Source organism: Myotis davidii, unplaced genomic scaffold, assembly GCF_000327345.1.
Source record: "Myotis davidii unplaced genomic scaffold, ASM32734v1 scaffold70, whole genome shotgun sequence".
Classification (NCBI taxonomy): Eukaryota; Metazoa; Chordata; class Mammalia; order Chiroptera; family Vespertilionidae; genus Myotis; species Myotis davidii.
This window is the reverse complement of record NW_006282434.1, coordinates 221,374-243,007: the sequence shown is the minus strand read 5'-3', so window position 1 is coordinate 243,007 and position 21,634 is coordinate 221,374. Positions and strand designations below refer to the sequence as shown.

At 41.2% G+C, this 21,634-nt stretch overlaps 1 protein-coding gene across 1 annotated transcript in view; it reads left to right on the top strand.

Annotated features, from left to right (window-relative positions):
- VWA8 (von Willebrand factor A domain containing 8) overlaps positions 1 to 21,634 on the top strand; it is a 368,307-nt gene that overhangs the window by 334,178 nt on the left and 12,495 nt on the right. Inside the window, exons 38-39 of the mRNA XM_015559449.1 lie at positions 15,815 to 15,940; positions 17,881 to 18,039. Of these exons, the coding sequence (XP_015414935.1) occupies positions 15,815 to 15,940; positions 17,881 to 18,039 (285 nt within the window). The remainder of the gene's footprint in view (positions 1 to 15,814; positions 15,941 to 17,880; positions 18,040 to 21,634) is intronic.

The window sequence follows — 21,634 nt, the reverse complement described above, 5'->3', positions numbered from 1 at the left end:
GTGAGGGCATGAGCGGGGGGAAGGGAGGGATGGAGGGTAACATGGGGACAAGGACACATATGTAATTTCTTAATCAATAAAAAATATATTTAAAAAAAAATAAAAAAATTAAAAAAAAAGATTAAATAGGTAGCAAACAAGAAACTGGCACTGATAAAAATATCTAAAGGGACTGGGGTTAATAACTTTCTGAATATTCTTAAATAGAGTTAACTATTTCAGGAAGGTATTTATTCCCTTCTTTCCTAGAAATCTGAGAAAGAAACATAGGCTTCAATAATAGCAAGAAAGAGTTCAATATATAAGAAAGGGAATAAAAGTGATTTAATTCTTGAAAGAGTATCTAAGGTGCATCTAGAAATCTTTACAAATAAACTATTGATCATTTTAATACTAAGCATTTATTGAGCAGTTACCATGTGCCAGTCCTCATGTATCAGAATCATCATCATCATCACCATCATCATCATCAATTTGTGGCTAATAGTGCCAGCTTTGGAGCTGGATAGCCTGGGTTCTGTAAAACGGGAATTACAAAGAAAAGGACAATTAGGAAGATGTACTCAGAAGATATGTGTGAACCATTTCAAACAGTGCCTGGCATATAGCATTCTCTACAGAATTAGCTTCGTCATAACGCTCATTATACTCCCTAGTATTCATGAGCATGGACTGCCAGGCAGGCACCCAGTCAGGTACTTTACATTCATTGTGCCAGTTAATCCTTACAATAACTGGTAATGGCTATTTTCTACATTTGATAGATAAGGAAACTGAAACATATAGTCATCTCAATTCTCACAGTCTTATGAAATATAGATACTTTGTTCCCACTTTATAATGGAGTTGAGGATGAGAAAGACGTGGCTAGTGAAGCAAGTGACTGAGCCCAAAGCTCAGGTCCTTTTTATCTGTTAGGTCTGTATTATCTTCCAACTCTACAATTCTGTAAAAAGTATAATTCTTGCATACACTCATAAGACATTTTGTATCGTTATCCAGATGCCAACACAGCCATTTCAAGTGTTTTTATTTTTAATCCACAGAGGTGTTCTTCTCAGGTAGGGCATCCAGGCCTCAATTTAGAGAAGAGTATTTGTTAAAAACACAGTACTGGCCAGAACAGACAGGGCCTCATCTGGAATATGAATCTTTAGATTGTAACCAAAATGAGAAGGTTTTGACTTGGTCCCATTTTTGCCATCTTCTGCCAGCCCTGTGTGTCTCTGATCGACTAATCACTTCCAGCTGTTTGGGGTTGCTGTAATCCCAGTAACCATGGGTGTTTCCTTGGTGACCAGTACAAAGTCTGGCCAGGCACTAGCAAATCATCACTGGAAATGCCTTTCCAAAGCACAGCGTTAGGCCCACACAGTGACCGGGGGCTGGAACAGAAAACGTTCCACCCAGTAACCATCTGCTTCAACACATGCCTCTGTTGCAGTACCTCATTCTTCTCAATTAAGAAAGCTCTCACCAGTGGCCTTCCTTTGCTTCTTGATTGGATTCTCTATGGAATATCAGAGGCTTGGTTATTGGACCTTTTATGAATCAGCAGCAAGAATTTTCTCATTAGAATAGTAGAGTCTATAATAATTTATTGCTTTTGTGCTTCAAAATGAGCTTGTGTTCAGATAAAAGGTGTTTTTGAACACTGATATGTGACATACACTGTTCATGGGCCTGAGGGCACAAAGATTAGTAAGCTATTATCCCTGACTTCAAGAAAGTTGTAGTCTCGAGGGGTGGGGAAGATGGGCACCTAGACAGAGTACTTGTTTAATATGGTAGGTGTCCAGGTTGAGGGATGCATAGAATGCAGTGCAAGTCCAGAGGAAAGGGAGGTTAGGATAGATTTTGAAGGAAAGGATACATGAACTGAGTCTTGAAGGGCACATGAGTATTAATAAGAGGGTGGAAACAGTGCTTTAATAGTGGACACAGCATAGGCAAAGGTATGACACTGTGGTCTCAGGTGTGAGCTGATGGCCCATCTCGTATGTAAGCAGGATGCCATCCAGTGTGGCTGCCAGTCAAGGAACTTCGACTTTATTCTCAATACTCACTTTGCTAATATGTAAAGAATGGAAAGCATTTCCCCATTTCTTTATTTAGTCTCCAATAACCGTGTCTCATCTTATAGACACTTATTGAATACTTTGCCTAATGGTTTTTGCCTTTGACAACTGACCTAGGGTAGAAATCACATATGTAGCTAAAAGAAGACACAATATGGTAAGTACCACAGAAAGGTTTTAAACAAAGTGCTATGATTAAGTAGACACGTGAACAAGCAATTTCTAAGCTGGACAGTTGGGGAGAAACTCACAAAGGACGTGTCGTTTGAGCTGGACCGTGAAGGATGAGCATCAGTTGAGGTGGCCAGATTTTTTTTCAGTTGATCATGGATGAATACTTTTATAAAATAAAATAGAAATGAATTACTGAAAAAAATGATATAAAAATAACATACAAAATACAAGCCCATATTATTTAATACCAGATTCAACAAACATAAAATTGCGTTGTCAAATTGTCATACAAGTTTCTAAATGCTTACTGTCAATTTCTGTTACTTATTTAATCATGGACCAGTAACAAGTGTTCACACACCAAAGGCAGTGTGGATGACTCTGGTCTAGATAGAAGGAACCTGTAAGTAGAGGACTGAGACTTAAATAAGGCTGCTTGGAGAAGGAACAACTGTCCAAGTGACTAGAGTTTTGGGATGAGCGTGGGGGCATAGTAGGTAATGGGAGAGAAGACTAGAGAGAAGGTGACTCCCCATCGATGTCTGTATTTGTACGGTCATCTGTATAAAGGGACAGCCAAAGTCAAGAGAGATATGTTGACTAAGGTGAGAGTACAAAGCCAAGAGAGAGGAAAGGTGAAGACAAACATGTCTGGGAACACCTGCCCCTCGAGAAAGCAATGAAATTCCAGTTCCTCCTTAGCACATGAATGGCTCGTCGCTCAGCACATGGCATCAGTGGCCATGAGCGGACAACTTCAGCTGAGCACAGGCTAGAAATATAATCCTGGCTTCTAGGCTGTTTGAGCACAGGCATCTAATTCCATCTTTGTTGGATGACCATTAAAATTATTAAACAGTAAGAAGTTGTAAACAGTGAAAAACCCATATGATAGAAGAAATTAGGGAAGAGTAGCGGTGACGTACAAGAAGCTAAAGAAGTTTCACTAAATATAATGTAATGAGCCCCATAAGAATGACGACAGCAAGAAAGACAGCTCGAAACCTTCCTCAGAAATAGCATTACCAGTGAGTAAGTGCATGAGACCAATGGAATCACATTAACATCCCTGACTTGGAGAGGCAGGGAGTCAAGAGAAAGCCTGGAGCTGGTGAGAAGCTGGTCACTCGACCTCCATGTCATGACTGCCAAGCAGCAGCACTGAAAGCAGCAGCCTTGGGAAAAAGGGGCGGGTGGGTCTAGGTTTTATGCAGTGGCTACAACAAGCAGAAAGCTGGAAGGGGATAACACTGGGAAAGGGCCAGACCAGCCTCAGTTTACACTTGGCTGGACAACTAGGTCAGGTAAGTGCCAAATGACCCACAGCAGTGGCCTCACCACACAAGTAAGAAAGAATGTGGAGATGAGGTTCTCACGCGGTGCTGCTCCACAGTTCCAGCTCCTTCCCTGCCAAGGCCTGAGCTAGTGATGTAGATTTAGTTCAACTGCTAACATCAGTTTAAAATCTTCAAGGAAGAATTCTAACAAAGTGGCAAGTATGTGCAACCAAGGAGAATGTATCTAATCTGTTCCTGAATAGTTTTGTGCAGCCATCTCCTCATTCAAGAAGAAGGACACCAGCAAAGAAAGTAAGATGGGATCCATGAAATCATTCTGCAGGGAGGCAGACTAGGAAGCATTCAAGATGGAGAGGAGGAAGATGCTGCTGGCTAGAATATTTCTTCAGAAAACACCAGATTTTTCGAAAACATCTGCTTTGTGTTCTCAAAATTCAAAGAATCTTGAAGTATGAGAAATAAGACATGGGTTTAAAAGGATTTGGCTAAGAAGCCAGCAGAAATAATAAAGGAGATGAATGTAATAAGGAAATGTCATAAGAAAACTAAAAATGCAATCTACATTACACATAGAAAGAACAGATCAATTCAGTCTTAAATCTAAGTACTAACATGAATGGAAAACTTGAATTGTTGTTCCAGATTGTGGAAAAATAAAGAGATAAAAGCCATAAGAAAGCTGATCAATCAAAATAGAACAGAGAGCTAACAGAGCCATGAGCCTCCCCAGTAAATAGAACAGTACTTGGCACATGGTAAGTGCTCAGTGCCCCATAAATGTATGCTAAATGGACCGATGGTTTTCCAAAAGGACACATAACAATAATCAGAATCATAACTAAAGAAAACTGTACTGGGCTGCAGACAGGCCTGAGTCTATGGGTCAAAGAGGAGCAGGCAAATTAATGAAAAGGGATAAGCACCTCGTCACAACTTTCTGGAATTTTAACATTTCAGGACAAAGAAAATATTTAAAAAACAACAACATACAAGCAGGCAAGAAAACAAGCTATTATTACAGAAAGAAAAATTAATCTCATATTAGTTCTCCCTGAAACATTGAATGCCAGAAGCTAGTGAACCACCATCTACAGGATTTGGGGGTCTGGGGTGGGAGAAAAGAATTGTGACCCAAGAATTCTATACTCAGCCAAAGTACAAAGGTGACAGAAAGACATTTTCACATATTCAGAGACTTAGAATGTATGTCACTTAAGTACCCTTTTGAAAATACTTTGAACTAAATATGTATATAGACATGTGCACACACACACATATATGCACATATGTATAAATATTCCAGTCAATTAAGAGGGGAATTAAAGTTCTTTAAGAATGGGGAACTTCGCCGAAACCGGTTTGGCTCAGTGGATAGAGCGTCGGCCTGTGGACTGAAAGGACCCAGGTTCGATTCCGGTCAAGGGCATGTACCTGGGTTGTGGGCACATTCCCAGTGGGAGGTGTGCAGGGGCAACTGATCGATGTTTCTCTCTCATCAATGTTTCTAACTCTCTATCCCTCTCCCTTCCTCTCTGTAAAAGATCAATAAAATATATTTTTTTAAAAAAAAGAAAAGAAGGGGAAACTTGTGTTATAAAAGGATTAGCAGTGAGCATTGGAAACATTAAACACAAAATAGAATCAGGTCTAAATAATTGTGATAAATATATGTGTGTGTGTTTTTATTGCTTTGAGAGAAAGAGAGGGAGAGAAAGAGAGATTCGTTGTTTCACTTATTTATGCATTCATTGCTTCTTGCATGTGCCCTGACAGGGGATCAAACCCACAACCGTGGTGTATTGAGATGAAGCTCTAACCAAATGAGTTACCCAGCCAGGGCTTAAAGAAAACTCAAATATCAAGAGTATTGTTTTTTAAAAGTATACAATTTAAACTATAGTGAATCATAATAATAAAAGGCCAAGAAGCATCACAACCAAAACAACCAAACGACCCAGGAGGTGCATGGAGCACCTCTCAGCCATAATGACCTAACAGCTGGTCGCTATGATGCCCACTGGGTCCCACCTCCCACCTGGCACGCACAGACGCGGTGGGTCTGGGTCTCGCATGATATTACGCGCTGGGCCTCTAGTTGAATAATAAAAAACAGGGCCTAAATTGTCACATTATCTCAATAATTAAACAAAAATCAAGAAGTTGATATAGCCTGGCCAGCATGGTTCAGTGGTTGAGCATCAACCTATGAACGAGGAGGTCACAGTTCGATTCTGGGTCAGGGGACATGCCTGGGTTGTGGGCTTGATCCCCAGTGTGGGGCATACAGGAGGCAGCCGATCAATGCTGAATTGATGTTTCTACCTCTCTATTCCTCTTCCTTCCACCCTGAAATCAATAAAAATATGTATTTTTTAAAAAGTTGATATAGAGGAGAAACAAAAGGAAGCAAAAAGCGTGATAATTTATGTTATGATGAAAGAGACAAATACACTTTCATTCCTAAAAGTAATTACAGAAATCAAAGTTCAATCGGGCTTTTTAAAAACAATCATGCTGGTATTTTTAAATGTATTTCTTACACATACAACATGTTTTTATAAATATTCCTCTGATTATTGTGTGGGAAGGGGAATGTCGGGTGCAGAGTTGAAGCAGGGGGACCTGTTAGGAGCTGCGTAGTAGTCTATGTGAGCGATGGTTGGGCTAGGGCAGGGGTGGGCAAACTTTTTGACTCGAGGGCCACAATGGGTTCTTAAACTGGACCGGAGGGCCAGAACAAAAGCATGGATGGAGTGTTTGTGTGAACTAATATAAATTCAAAGTAAACATCATTACATAAAAGGGTACGGTCTTTTTTTTTTTTTTAGTTTTATTCATTTCAAATGGGCCAGATCCAGCCCACAGGCCGTAGTTTGCCCGTGGCTGGGCCAGGGACAGGCATGGCGATGGGAAGAGATGGTCAGATACTGCTGGAAGTTAAGAGGGCTCGCAGGGGACTCGGTGTGAGATGTGAGAGAAGGAATCAAAGAGGACTCCTATGTATGTGGCCTGAGCAGCTGAAGAAATGGAGTTTGCCTGTTGCCCTTTACTGAGATGAGGAGAACTTGGGGAGAACAGGATGAGTGGGAGCCAGGCCTCAGTTTTGAACTGTTACTAGTAGGTATAACAGCCTATTACGTATACACACCGGTGGGTGTAGATCCAGCTTCTTTGAAGCACAAAAGACTTAATTCTTGAAGGTTAAACATGAATTTGTCTTTGTTCATAAAAATGAATTATAAAATAACAATAAATTGTCACTCAAGGTAATAGTTTAATGCCATATCAGCATCCAAGAGTAAAAATTCTTTTAACAAGAATTATCTTTGTTAAATACATGGATCACTGTTTTCCCTTGCAATGAGATGTTACTTCAAGAAACAGGGAAATCTCTAAAATAGGAAAACCTATATCTTCTCTTTTTTTGGTAGCACTATTCACCATTTAGAGCAGTTTATCAACCTAACAGGTATTTAGTAAAATATTGTTACTATGTCAAAATACTGAGAACCACAAAAAAAAATGTTTATTGCCTCCACTGATTTATACTTTGTTATTTTATAAATATTAAACAAAAGTGTGCCTTAATCCGGTTTATTGTTTCTATTCGAATGATATAGATTAAAATCATAAAAATTATACATTGGTTGAACATGGGGAAATGTTAAAATAATGGGAGCTAATGTTTAATAAAAGAATCATTGCTCCCAGGTATCCTCAAACATCTATATTTATTCATCTATCCAACAGGTTTTTTGGGGTGTTGTGGGTGGTTTTTTTTTTTTAATTTAAATATTTGCTTGATGAGGAAGGGGCTTTGATTTTTTAAAATATATATTTCTATTGATTTCAGAGAGGAAGGGAGAGGGAGCAAGAGATAGAAACATCAAGGATGAGAGAAAATCATTGATTGGCTGCTTCCTGCACACCCCCAACTGGGAATTGAGCCCACAACCCGGGCATGTGCCCTTGACTGGAATCAAACCTGGGACCTTTCAGTCTGCAGGCCATACTCTATCTACTGAGCCAAACTGGCTAGGGCTACCCAACAGGTTTTTATTAATAATCATCTACATGCTTTATTCTGTAGAATGTATATGATTTCTGCAAAATTGCTATTTAAGTCTTTCTAATCTCTTTATTAAAGAAATTCTGAAAGAATAATAGAAAATTGGCTTGCTTGTAGAGTACAGTAGATCCTTGACTTATGAGTGTCCCGACTAACGAGTTTTTTGAGATACCAGCTGTCTCTCGGCGGATTTTTTGCATTGAGTTGATAGAGTAATTTGAGTTAACGAGCTCCTTAACGAGTTTGGTCTCAGAACGAATTAAACTCGTAAGTCAAGGCCCCACTGTATATAGGTAAAGGAAGACTAATGTCCTCACTACTATAGATGTGATCGTGGGTGGGTGTGTGGGGGGGGTCGGGGGGTTGAAGGGAGCAGGGGTGTGTGTGTACTTTCTGGTTAACCAGTTATTTACCAGAAAAATGAAATAACTAATACACATCATCCTCTGAGCATTTTGATTAGCCTAAGTGTTCTTTTATTATTTTTACTTTTTTATTGAATTTATTGGGGTGACTGGTTAATAAAATTACATTAGTTTAAGGGGTACAATTCTATAACACATCATCTCTACACTGTATTAAGTTCACCACCCGAAGTCAAGTCCCCTTCCATCACTATTTATCCCTTTACCTTCTCCTACCTCCCTCCACTTAGCTTTACATATAATAAATTCTCATTAGTATTAACTTATTATATAACACAAAATGGACATATTTGTGAGAATACTTCAGATAATAAGAATATACAGTAACATGTTTGGGCCTTTGTTATAAGTAAAACCATGTATTTACAGAACTTACTGTTTAAAGACGTATTTTAATGAGTCCCATAAAACACACAATCCAAAATAAAAAATATTTCTATACCAGTCCTCAGTAAACTTTTAAAGAGCTCCGCCTCCAGCTCATTACCTTCAAGAGCATTCATTCTGACAGGCTCTTCCTGTTTGGAGTTTCCAAGTTTTGGTGGGCTGGCTACATGATAGATAATAAGTTATCTGCTCATATTGATATGCAAGTTATCTTTTTTTTTAATTTCAGAGAGGAAAGGAGAGGGAGAGAGAGAGAGAAGCATCAATGATGAGAGAGGATCATTGATGGGCTGCCTCCTGCATACCCCCTACTGGGGATCAAGCCCGCAACCCGCGCATGTGCCCTGACTGGAAATCGAACCATTGAACCTCCTGGTTCATTGGTCAATGCTCAACCACTGAGCCACGCCAACTGGGCTATATGCAAATTATATATTTGAAAATGAACAAATGGTGCTACTATTATAAAAATGTCTTTGTGCCAATAGTTCTGGATCAGAAGTCTAGTACATACTTTAATTCTCAAAGAGAAAAACTGGCTCATGTTCCTGAAAATCTCAGTGACAAGCAGAACTTAAAGTAATTCATTTATCCACAAATAAAAGTACAAGGAAGGGAATATATGATATGCCAATCAGAATGACTAAAAAAAATTTTTTAAAAAGAAGAAACTGTCAATATCAAATGAGGGTGAGGATGTAAGCAAATGAAACCCTCATATACTGCTCACAGGAATGTAAATTAGAAAAAAACACTTTGGAAAACTGTTTGGGAGTATCTACTAAAGCTGGTCGTCTCCAGGATTCCCACCCAACAGAAATACACATGTATTTCTGCTCCAAAAGTCATGTTCAGGAATACTCATGGTGGCAATATTCACGATAGCCCCGAACTGGATGCAGCACATTTGTGCAATAGATAGATTAATTGTGACAAAATCACAGGATTGAATGTATAGCACTGAAAGAGAATAAAGTGCTTCTACACACAACAGTGTAGGTAACTCTCATGGGAGCAATGTTGAGCCAAAGAAGCCAGACACAAATGAGTACATGTTGTATGATTCCAGTTTTATGAAGTTCAAAAACAGGCCAGCCTCATCTATGGTGATTAAAATCAGAATAGGGGCTTCCCTATGGAAGTCAAAAAGAGGCCTGGCAGGCTGTGGAACTGGAGGTGGGCACAAGGGTATATTCACATTTAAAGTTCATTGAGCTCTGTACTTAAGATTTATGTACTTTATTACAAGTGTGTTATACTTAAATTGTAAAAGTTGACCAAAAAAAAAAAGAATAAGAATAAGAAAGGGGTAGCAGATATATTGGAAAAAGCATATCCCTTTCCTTACTCTCAGCCTAGATTTTACTATTTACTTTTATTGGCATACATAATGGAAACAGAGCCTTTAGCTAAAGAATGTCTTAAGGGATGATAATAACATATAGCAAAAGAAGCAACGTCAGCATAAGAAAATTAATCCCTAAAATCTTTAGGTTTTTTACATGATGGTGGATCCTGAGACGGCAAACAAACAATATTTTAAGGGGAAAGTATTTTATAATTTTGTAACCTCCTTACTAAGAGCAATAATAAGGCCCCTAAAAAGGACCCCATTTTATCATTTTCACTAATTATTAGCAGACACCAAAAGAATAATTCTGCAGTGCTGTTGAGCTAGTTGTTTCACAGACCTTCACTAGGACATGACTCTTGCTCTTCACCTCTCCTGCCATTTCCCCTCTGTGTCCCAAAGGTGCACGACCTGTTGTGTGCCTTTAGTCTCCACACTGATCTGGAATGGATATCAGTAAGGCAGGATTTTGTAAACCTCTCATAAGGAGTTTATATTTGTTCCCTTTAGAGTCTTGAAGAGCTGCCTCATGATAAATTAGCTTTGAAAGTGAACTTTCTTGGCCAGTGAGATTTCTATCTCACAAACCTACTGAAGGAATTGAAGAAAAAATTATCCTGGTAAATGATAAATGTACTAGGTTAGTTTGCCAAATATAGGAATATCCAAAATAGCAAACCATAATTACTCCTGATTGCTTTACTACAGTAGGATCTCTATAAGCATATTTATAGGATATCCACTTATATTTAGATAATACTCCTTTTTGATTGGCATAAAGCATGCAATTGTGGTATTCTTCGGCACACTTAAATTTAAATCTTAGGAGTACAAAACAGCATCATGGAATGCTTTCCTAGATATGACATTTAGTAATTGTATCACTTTTCTTATGGTAACATGGTCATTTGTTTCTATAGTTTTACTTAGTCCATATGCTTATTAATATTTTTAGGAACTCTCCAAAAATATATATCTGTACTATAAGCATGCATCTGTTGATATAAATAATGAACTCAGCCCCTGCCGGGTGACTCAATTGTTGGAGAACCATCCCATACACCAAAAAGATGCAAGTTCAATTCTGGGTCAGGGCATATACCTAGGTGTCCAGTTGGATACCCCCTTGGGATGCATACACATATAGGAGGCAACTGATCAGTGTTCCTCTCTCACAGCTCCCACCCCCCGCCCCCGCCACCTTCTTCTCTAAAATCAGTGAGCATATCCTTGGGTGTGGAAAAAAATAATCATAATAATGAACTATTTTAAAAATTCTAATGCCCTAAGTGTTTCTAGTATAATTTTTCTTAATATTTCTTAGTTCTGGCTCTACCCTGATTTGGAAAACAATATGAATTGCTAAGCAGCTGGCACAGCTGGTGAGGTGGTTTCAGGATCCCCAAAACTCCAGATAATGAAATGTCTGCTGGGTCCTAGGTGTTTTGTGCTTTCTTTTGAATGTGGATGTTAGGACAGAAAGATGAAGTTTGGAAAGCAAAAGCTAATTTCCTGTAACTAATTTTCCACCAAAGTCTCTCAAAATGCTTATCAATAGCAAACTAGCTTAAAATAAACTGCATTAATATGAATGTCAAAATAAACACGGAATGAACTACTTTCTAAGAAATTCTTTTCCCCATAATTTGTTGCATTTAGCAGATAATTCACTTATATCTATTATTGAGGAATAGGTTTACTTACTGAAAAATAAAGTATTTAGCATCCTTAATTTATTTTTTAATATATTTTTATTGATTTCAGAGAGAAAGGTAGAGGGAGAGAGAGAGAGAGAGAGAGAGAGAGAGAGAGAGAGAGAGAGAGAGAGAGAGAGAAACATCAATGATGAGAGAGAATCATTGATCCGGTGCCTCCTGCACACCCCCTACTGGGGATCGAGCTCACAACCCAGACAGGTGCCCTTGACCGGAATCGAACCTGGAACCCTTCAGTCCGCAGGCCAACACTCTATCCACTGAGCCAAACCAGCTAGGGTCTTAATTTATTTTTAGAAGCGTATAAATTGGAGCCAATTCCCAGTTATTTGATAAAATATTGCTGTGCTTACCATTGTGGTATAATTAGCAAACGGCAAAGGGTTAAAAAAAATAATGTGGAAATCCTTCTCTGAATCCAGGTGATTTTCATTACTAATTAAATATAGACTGCTACACTTCAATCACACATTCACTGACAGCAGCCCCTCATTTTGAAGATGGGACAGTTGAGACCCAGAGAATCTCATTAATTTCCCAAAGGGAGCCAAGACTAGAATTCTCATATGCTGAATCCTAATCTGACCCTTTTTCTACCATGATCCTCTCTTTGCCTTAATCACTGCATTCCTGACACAAAAATAGATTCTGCACAATAAAGTTATTGTTATATTTATAACTAGATTTTTAAAAAACAGACTTCCTTTTTAGACCAATTTTAGATTCACAGAAAAAATGAGCATATAGTACAGAGAATTTATATTTATCTCCTGCCCCACACCCCCACACAGGCATAGCCTCCCACATTATCAACATACCCCAATAGAATAGGACAGTTGTTACAATTGATGAGCCTAAATTGACTCATTATCACCCAAAGTCCATAGTTTACATTATGGTTCACTCTTGGTGGTGTACATTCTATGGATTTGGACAAATGTATAATGACATGTATTCATCATTATAGTATCATACAGAGTATTGCACTGCCCTAAAAGTCCTCTGTGCTCCATCCATTCATCCTTCCCCCCACCCCTGGCAACTGTTGATCTTTATACTGTCTCCATAATTTTTCTTTTCCTGGAATATCATATAGGTAGACTCCTACAATATGTAGCTTTTCCAGATTGGCTTCTTTCACTTAATAATATGCATTTAAGTTTCTTCAGTGTCATTTCATGGCTTGAGCGATCATTTCATTTTAGAGCTGAATAATATTCCATTGTCAGGACTTATCCATTCGCCTACTGAAAGGCATCTTAGTTGCTTCCAAGTTTTGACAGTTATGAATAAAGCTCTATAAACATCTATATGACGTTTTTGTGTAGACATCAAGTTTCAAGGAGAACAGTTACTGGGTTGTATGATAAGAATATGTTTGGTTTTGTAAGAAACTGCCAAACTGTCTTTGAAAGTGGCTGTAGCATTTTGCATTCCCACCAACAATGAATGAGAGTTCCTGTTGCTCCACATTCTTGCCTGCATTTGGTATTGCAGTGTTTTGGATTTTGACCATTCTAATACATGTGTAGTGGTATCTGATTCTTGTTGCAGTTCCCTAATGACAAATGATGTTAAGCATCCTATATAATAAAGAGGTGATATGCAAATTGACCATCATGCCATCACACAAGATGGCCGCCCATGTGGTCACAAGATGGCTGCCCCCATGTGGTCACAAGATGGCCAGCAAGGGAGGGCAGTTGGGGGCAAACAGGCCAGCAGGGGAGGGCAGTTGGGGGTGATTGGGCCAGCCAGAGAGGGCAGTTGGGGGTGACCAGGCCTGCAGGGGAGGGCAGTTGGGGGGGACCAGACCTGCAGGGGAGGGCAATTAGGGATGACCAGGCTGGCAGGGAGTGGTTAGGGGGTAATCAGGCAGACAGGGAGTGGTTAGGGGATAAGTAAACTGAGATGGGCAAGTTAGATCAGTTTGTTCAATCCTCCTATATAATAAAAGGCTAATATGCAAATCAACCCAACAGTGGAATAACAGGTCACTATGATGCACACTGACCACCAGAGGGCAGACACTCAATGCAGGAGGTACCCCTTGGTGGTCAGTGCGCTCCTACAGCGGGAGCACCACTGAGCTGACCAACCCATCCAGGTGGTCAACCAGCCTGGCGGCAGCCCTTCACTCCCTCTCACTCCCTCAGTAGTCCTGTAGGTCCAATCTCGAGAGAACAGGCCAGGCACTGACGAACCGGCGCCACCAGCACAATCCCGACAATGCCGCTAGCCTCCTGGAAGTCGGCTTTGGGCATTGCAGCTGCTTCCCCTCCCTAGATGCTCTGCAAGGAAGAAACGATATAAAAGTGGCCGCCAGGTAGCTCTCAGCAGCCGGCGCGAATGTCAGTGGGACGGATCTCAATCCTGGGCCAGCAAGGGTATCCCACTGCCTGCCCAGAGGGCTGATCATGTCCCCCCCACCTCCCCACCCTACTTGGGACAGATGCCAGAGGCAGGACTCACGGCTGGCAAGCACTGCTGCAGTGACACAAGCCTCTCCCAATCCGGACTGACTGGGCGCAAGCCCACAGCAGGTGCAGCGGGGCCAGGATGAGCAGGAGCAGTAGGCAGGAGTGGCAGGTGGCATTGGACTGCAGGCATTGGACCTAGGGACCCCACCCGTGCACGGATTCGTACACTGGGCCTCTAGTCTTTTCCTATGCTTCTTTGCCATCTGTATATTTTCTTTCGTAAGGTGTCTCTTCAGATCATTTCCCCATTTTTTTTTATCAAGTTGTTCATTTTCTTATTGTTGAGTTTTAAGAGTTCTTTGTATATTTTGGATTAACAGTTTTTTATCAGTTATGTCCTTTGGAAATATTTTCTCCCAGTCTGTGGCTTGTCTTTTTATTCTCTTGATAATTTTTTTTTTTTTAGTAAGATGAAATTTGGTACATATTACATTTCGGGAGGAAAGTAATAGTTGTGTCATCAGTGTGTCGATGAAGAGATCTCAACACTATTTTAGTACTTTGTATGTAATAGGAAGCCCCTAAAATAGATACTGGCTACCTGAAGCATGGCTTTGTATTTTCAATGACAATGCTGTCGCACTGCCACCTTAGATGAAACAGTGATATGATGATGATGATGATGATGATGATGATGATACCAGCTAACATAGATTGCCAGGCTCTTTCTCAACTGATTCCATGTAGTAGCTCATTTAGCAAATAACTCATTAAAGTAGAAACTAGTTCTTTTCATTTTAGAAATGATGACACTGAAATGCCTTCTGGTTAAGTAACTTGTTTGAGGTCATATATCTGATCACGGTGAAGGGAGGATTAGAACCAGGCTGTCTGATTGTAGATAGAGCACATGACCTTAACTACTACTGTAGTTCGCATGAATTAAAGTAATTTGGCTATTCTTCCCACTTAATATAAATACAATTCCTGGCTGTTATAATCCTAGACCTTGAACAAGACATTATAATCCTTTATCATTTAACTATCATCTTAATCCACCTGGCATAGTTGTAAGTTATTGTGGGAAAATATTGTGTGGAAATACCATTAGATTTCTGAATATAGATGGTCAGCGAGACGTGGGGCACAGAATGTTCACTACTGTTGTTGTCGGCTGTTCCCATTCGCACTATAAGTCACAGAGAACTTGAGTAACAATTTATTTTCCAAAAGGAAGAGTTCTGAAGATTGCATTTTCCCTGTGCTTGCAGACAATGTTAACAAGTTCGAACTGATTGTTCTGCTACCTAATGAATTTTCTAGGAGTACAGTGCCCAAAAGTCTGTAAGAAATGCATCATGCCCTGGCCGGTTGGCTCAGTGGATAGAGCGTCAGCCTGTGGACTGAAAGGTTCCAGGTTCAATTCTGGTCAAGGGCATGTACCTTAGTTGCGGGCACATACCCAGTGGGGAGTGTGCAGGAGACAGCTGATCGATGTTTCTCTCTCATCGACGTCTCTAACTCTCTATCCCTTTCCCTTCCTCTCTATAAAAAATCAATAAAATATATTTTTTAAAAAAAAAAAGAAATGTGTCACTATTGCATTTCCAGATATTGTACATTTCTCAAGGGGTTCATTTGCATACTGTTTTCCCATTAGATGTGCTCTGGGTTCATTTTATCATTCCATTTGTTAAAACAATTAAAAAGGAAAAAATCCACACAAAGGGCATTTCTTTGTCAGCAGACCAGGAATTGATTCATTTATGAAACTCTTTATGCAGAAGTATTGCTTATTGAAAAGATTCCGAGTGTGTTTCCTGTTATTCACACATACAGTGTGTCAGGGACCCTGCAGAACTAATTAAAATAAGGATTTGTGTGTGTGTCATTGTAGGCTAGAGGTAAAGAAAGACAGTGGCTCAGACACCAAGCTACTGGAGAACTCGATGATGCCAAGATCATTGATGGGCTGACTGGAGAGAAAACCATCTACAGACGCCGGGGTGATCTGGAGCCACAAGTAAGTGACAGTGATCGAGTTGCCTCTGATCCACAGAGGTTGGCCTTCTCTATAAACAGCTGCTTTCTTGAGTTGCTGTCCTTGTCAAAACACCACAAACCCTGAATATGGCAACCAAGGAAATTGTATTAAAAAATTAGGAAAAAAATTAATATTTTACTATTTATGATATGATTCAAGATCCCAGCATGAGTCAAGAAATACCAGACAAGCATACTCAAATTGAGTAATTTAAGAACAGTTAATAAGACTATTTACAACAAAAGTAAGGGTCGGGTTTAGGAAATCATAAGGAGATAGTGTGGTACCCAACTGCCGAAAGGCCAGAGGGCGAGAGCTCACTAGAACCAGGAGGGGCAGCCTGACAGGAGCTATGGCCCTCAGAAGAGGGAGAGCCGTGGGCCGCAGTACAGAAGGGACTGAGGGACCCTCTGACCCGGTGCCCCCCATCAGCAGAGCCCACCTGGACGCCAGCAGCCCAGGGAGAGGATGGTGCTATCCTTGAAGATCAGCCCCCAGGATGCGGAGCAGGGGGCACCAGAGGGAACTGAGGACCCTTGGAGTCTGAATACCAGAGGCTCATGCAAATGGAAACACTAGAGTAGTCTTGGTGGTTTTCTATTGCTCTGCTCCTTTAAAGATCTGTGTCCAACCTATGACTGAAGAATATTTTAGAAAGGGAGCGATTTTCCTTTATATAACTCTAGTTTAAATATATGTAAAGCTTTGGATAGTCATAATATTAAAATATTTTCAAAACAATGGCAATAAGGTGAAACATTGAGTTTCTTGGTGGGCCCTGTGCCTCCCTTTATCCCTGAATGACCAGAACTGTTGAATAGCCACTGTGAGCTGGGGGAGCAGGGACTGGTAGGGAGAGGGAGTCACTTACTCCATTTAAAAGCTTATTCAGAGTATCCTTGGGTAACTTGGGGAGTTCTCCTATGTCACTGGTGTGAGTCAACAGCCACTGTCTTTACTGACTCACGGTGGCCAGCAGATGTGTTTAGACACATGTGAAGTTGTGCGTGGCCCTGGAAGCATGCGTGGCACTGCTCTTCTTTCATGCTGACTCCACACATGTTTGAGGAATACGTTTAATTTGTCTCAAACCATTACACTAATACCCACAATATTTTCTTAAAATTACTAACTCTACTCATTAGTTTTCACACACGTCAGCAAATATATAATTACAGAATAGTCTGGAATTTTTCTTCTTCCTTTTTTTTTTCTTATAAGTAAACTAAAAAAAATGCTTTCATTTTTTATTCTGAAAATTTCCAGGCATGAGTGCAAAATCAAACTGAAACTCAGGAGAGTTTCACATTTTAATTGACAGTTGTTGCTAAACAGCAGTTAGATGTTACTTTTATGCCTTTAACTGCCAAGGAGAGTAAGGAGAAGTAGTAATTCAGAAACTGGAAGGAAGAGAAGACCGGAAGCTTAGTAAAGACAAAGGCACTGAAGAAAATTCAGTGACACCCCTCTCACAGAGCCTGTTTTAGGAAGCTGGCTTTTTTTGTGTGTGGACTCTGTGGAAAATGATTTTGAGATCATTACACATCAGGTACAAGTAAAATTCATGGGGCTTCCACAATAGCTCCATCTTGCTGGAGTAACAGTCTGAGGCATGACATGAAAATGGCATGTTGGGGTTTCTATCTTCCCAGAGTATAGAAGACGGCATCAGCTGCATTAAGGCAGTTTACTAGACTAGGTCAGGTCTTGAAAGGACTGTATATTCCAAAAGAAAATCTTTCCCATATGGCACGACTACCAGCACAAATTTGAAATTCCATTTAATGAAATACAACCTGGAGGTGCCTTTGCTGGGTCGGCCATGTGCAGCACTGAGCCCCGGGCCTGTGTGAGATGCCCAGAACCGCAGCCAGCGATGGTTTTCTGGTTCACAAGACTTCTGTTGTGTCCGCCCTCAGGTGGGAAGCCCCCAACAGAAACCCAAGCGTCTGCGCCTGGTGGTGGATGTGTCTGGCAGCATGTACCGCTTTAACGGCGTGGATGGCCGGCTGGAGCGCTCCATGGAGGCTGTGTGTATGGTAATGGAAGCCTTCGAGAACTATGAAGAGAAGTTCAAGGTAATGGCATGAACTTGGATGGTAGAGGCATCACTTGCCATGCCTGCCCAAAAGGCAGCCCCGAGTTAGGGCATGATGATGGATAGGTAGATGCAGGCTCTACCCAGAGCGGACAGAAATCTTCATCTTCCATCAGTTCACGTGTCAGCATAGAGAACGTGAGCCTCTGGTTTTATCTGCTGTAATAATAAAAACATGATAATGCCAGAATTTGACGGAGCACTTACTACAGAAGAAAGCACTGAACTTTACAAGTTGTGTGATGCTAGCCATAATGTTAGCGGGGAGGAGAAAAGCAGGCACTTAGAAGAACCACAAGACGCTTCCCCACATTTCTCAGAGCCGCCTTCCTCATTCCAGTTTCCCCACCCCCATTCTTGCCCCTCACCAGCCAGGCAGCCTCCAAGGTTTGGGTGCACCTCAAAGTATGCTGTTCCTGGCACAGCTTTGCCTCTCCACTTGGGCGACCGTTACACAGTAACAAGTGTCTCCCCAGCTGACAACGAAGATGGTAACCCTGGGAGACGTGCAGCCTCCATCCAGTTGTTCCCATCCTGCTATTGCTCAGTGGGCTCTGCATCCTCCTGCAGAGTCTGAGCACTAGAAGGGGTCCCCTGGAGCCAGGTTACTGCCTGAGAGGCACCCATCGATCCTCTCTCACTTTACAAGCCACAGAGAGCATTCATACTCCAGCCCTTTCTGGAGCAAGTAGCTGTGAATCAGAAGTTCAGGTGAAGGAAATGGTGCATGTGCAGACATGTGTGAGGGGCACACAGTCTGTCCACAGACATGGTAGATTGTATTCTGGATCAGGTATGTCCCTCAGATATCATTGAGCTTAGATCATTATTTGGCTGGACATCCCACCCAGACTTCAGGATTGCTGGGTGTTAGTAGACACAGCAAGAATAATGAAACCCATCGCCCCATTTACTGTAGGCCAATTTGTGAGGCTCGGAGTCTCCCAGGGCCCCTGGTCTGATGCTCTACGTGAGAGATCCCCTTAGAATTAAATAGCAGGGAAAAGGAATGCTCTGTGTGGCCCAGCTCTGTAGAGCACAGGATACAAATACAAACAGCATGGACTTTCACTGGCGAGTATAGCTTTGTTTCCTTTAAAGAAGTGGAGTGCATTTTCCCTGTGACCAGTGAAAACTATGGAACTATGAAGATTCCCTCTTGGTTTTCATTGCCAGGAAGCTCAGAGCTAAAATCAAAGGCCAGCCATGACCCTTTGTTATGTCTTACAGCTTGCAGACCGGTGTTCAGCTTTTCCTTCCTTTGACCCTCCCTCCCTTTAGCTGTACCTTTTCCTTGATTTTTATATTTTTACTTTTTATGGATTTACATAAAATGTTTATTTTTAAAAAAGTATGTTTTTATTGATTTCAGAGAGAGGAAGGGAGAGGAAAAGTGTTACTTAGGCGAGTGTCTGGAGGGAAGGGGTAGGGGCAGGATAGGGAAGGCATACTCAAGTCCTGTCCTGCAGATGCCATCATGCCCATGGACTTCAGAATTGGGGTCGCCTCACAGGTTTACTGGCATTTCCTCCTTCCTCAGACAGGAAGCAGACGCGAAACATTACGGGCTTTTCCCAGTCGGAAGGCTAACTGGAGACAGGGTGGGATGGAGCCCAGGACTCCTCCGTTTCCCCCCCACCTTTTTTTGTTTTGTTTTGTTTTTAAACTGTCCTCTTTACTTCTCAACTTTTGAAAAATTTTAAACTGACAAAAGAGTTGAAAGAAGAGTAAAATTAACACCGATATGCCCCCACTTAGATTCACCAATTGTTACTAATGCTTTGTGTTTCCCTCTAAATATATATACTCAAATATATATACTACCCCACACCCTGAGTCATTTGAAAGAAAATTATAAACACCACAATGCTTTACCTCTAAATACTTTATTCTGCTTCTCCTAAGACTAAGGGCATTCTCTAAGCAGCCTCACTACAATGATCACATCTAAGAAACTATCAATAACTTCATAACATCTTCCAATATCTAATCTAAAATTCATTTTCCCAACTATCCCAAAGGTGTCTTTTCTACTTGTTCCCCTCCACACACACACACACACACACAGCCCAGGATCCAGTCAAAGCCCACACCTTATTCTTGTTTGTAATGTCTCGTTAGCCTCTTCAATCTGGAACAGCCGTCACCAAGGCCACTCTGTTTTTCATGAAGGTCACTGTCTCGAGAGTCCAGACCAGTTGTCTGTAGAATGTCCTTCGTTCTGGACTTGACTGGCTCTTTTCTAATAGCGCCATTCACCTCGTCCCAGTGTCCCCTGTATCACCAGAATCCTAACAGGCTTTCCTCCCACGCCGGATACACTGGGGACGTTGTTTAATATTCCCGCCACCCCTGCCAACATATATCTAAGACTTTGAGGGGCCACAGGCCACCCAATCTCTGCTAGGGCTGTCCAGGTCTCCTTTGTAGAGGGTGCAAAGGGGGTGGATTTGGGGCATCTTCTCGGAGACATTTGATGCATGCACATCAGTGGCAGCATAGCATTCTCCTCTGCTCTGTGTCCTTACATCACATGATCATATTCAACTCATTTCATCCCTCTGTGCTTTCATTTTCGCTTGTGAAAGAAGCATAAGAACTAGGAATAACTCATGAAGGCATGGAATTTACTCAGCAATATAAAGTGATAGGAGCTCCTGGTGAAAATATATATTCCAGAACCCAGGATGGCCCTGCATGTGGTGTCTCGGAATTCAGAGCTGTGCTCTGAGACCCCATCCAGCCCCAGACAGTTCTTCGTCGCGTTCCTGCAGTTGTCCCTCTGCCATGAAGGTGTCTAGTCTGAATTTGCTTTGAAAGTGTCAGAAGCCACAGTCCTGGCCAGTGATCTGGACGCTGCCGTGAAACCTCTCTCTGGGCCTCTGCTGTGTGTTTTGTTTGGCTTGGGCTCAGCTCCTGAGCGCTGGGTCATTACAGTCCAAGAGGCTCATTAGAGTCAGCCCATGTTTTATTCTACCTCAGCACGACCCAGGCCAACCCACAGGGACCCTGGAGCAGGAGTGACTGAGCAGGAAAGGGAATTCAGTGGCGGGACCCATTTCAGAGCCATGGGGGGCTTTAAAGTTCCTCGTAATTGTTCTACCCACGGAATTGAGTTCTCTGGGACAGCGTTTATATTAGGTCACCGAAGACAGGAGCAAGATTATTTGCTAATAATCAGCATAAATTCCTCTCATCTTACCATCAGCAGAGTTTTTAAACACGCGGGTGAGAAGTAGAAGGTAACAGTTTGTGAACCATTTTATTTACGTCAGGAAGATTTCTTTTCTTATCTTTATCCTGGTGTGGCCTTGTGATTTCTCCATGCCCTGGGAATGTTTCACCATAATTTTAAATTAGGCCTCTTCTTCAAAAGCTCTTAGTGCCTTAATTTTTTTCTTCAAAGTACTCAATAACACCAAAAGTTAGCTGACTGATTCTGCACAGAACACTCAAATAGTGACACCAGAAAGCAGATTTATTTAGTTATTGACAACTTGGATTTTTGGGGGGAAAAGTACTAAAATTTATTGTTTTTGTGGAGACATATAAACCATATTCTAAGGCCATGGTTT